Source organism: Rhincodon typus, chromosome 3 (genome assembly GCF_021869965.1).
Source record: "Rhincodon typus isolate 14 chromosome 3, sRhiTyp1.1, whole genome shotgun sequence".
NCBI classification, from domain to species: Eukaryota; Metazoa; Chordata; class Chondrichthyes; order Orectolobiformes; family Rhincodontidae; genus Rhincodon; species Rhincodon typus.
The window spans coordinates 126,074,876-126,075,671 of NC_063334.1; the positions used below are offsets into that span (position 1 = coordinate 126,074,876).

The 796-nt window shown below is 47.9% G+C and overlaps 1 protein-coding gene across 1 annotated transcript in view; it reads right to left on the reverse strand.

The window, feature by feature from the left end:
- Positions 1-796, reverse strand: part of c7a (complement component 7a) — a 23,858-nt gene that overhangs the window by 21,588 nt on the left and 1,474 nt on the right. The window contains exon 3 of the mRNA XM_048594225.1: positions 332-527. Coding sequence (XP_048450182.1) covers positions 332-527 — 196 coding nt within the window. The remainder of the gene's footprint in view (positions 1-331; positions 528-796) is intronic.

Below are 796 nucleotides of genomic sequence, written 5' to 3' on the forward strand. Positions count from 1 at the left end.
GGGATTAGACTGGGTGGGATATTAAAGGGAGCGGGGAGTGAGGGGGAAGAGGGATTAGACTGGGTGGGATATTAAAGGGAGCAGGAAGTGAGGGATTAGACTGGGTGGGATATTAAAGGGAGTGGGGAGTGAGGGGGGAGAGTGGGATTAGACTGGGTCAGTTGGTGTATGTAGAGTGAATGAGACCAATGGGTGAAAGATTACAGTTGGAGTGTCGATTAAGGGTTAACTGTGAGTGTAGTGTTCCAGCTAAAATCTCTCATTTTGCTGGATAATCTCAGTAAGGCACACATTACCTGGTTTCTGGCTTTCTACTCATCTCACTGTCCACCTGTGAGACCACAATCAATAGGCTCTGTCTTACTGACCTTCTTTTTCTCGTTGTTCTTGTTGGTAAATTGATCATAGTTTGAGGAATAACTGGAGAAGATTCCCCGGCCAGACTCAGCATAGTTCCCCTTTGTCATTTTAAGATATGACCAGCTGCTCTCGTATCTCTGGTACTTAAAATCATTCTTAGCCTTAACCTGAAAGACAACCAGCAAGAAATTACACCAGTCCCCAGCACTTACCCACACAAACAGGGGGAAAGGGACTGACACACAACAGGAGGGTCCCACAGGGAGAGGGGTGGGGACACGGAGAGAGATACAGACAGGTAGGGGTCACAGAGACTGCTCCTGCTCACACACACACACACTCACACACACTCACAATCACACACACACACCCAAACACACACACACACACACACTCACACACACACAAACACACACACCCACACACACACACACAC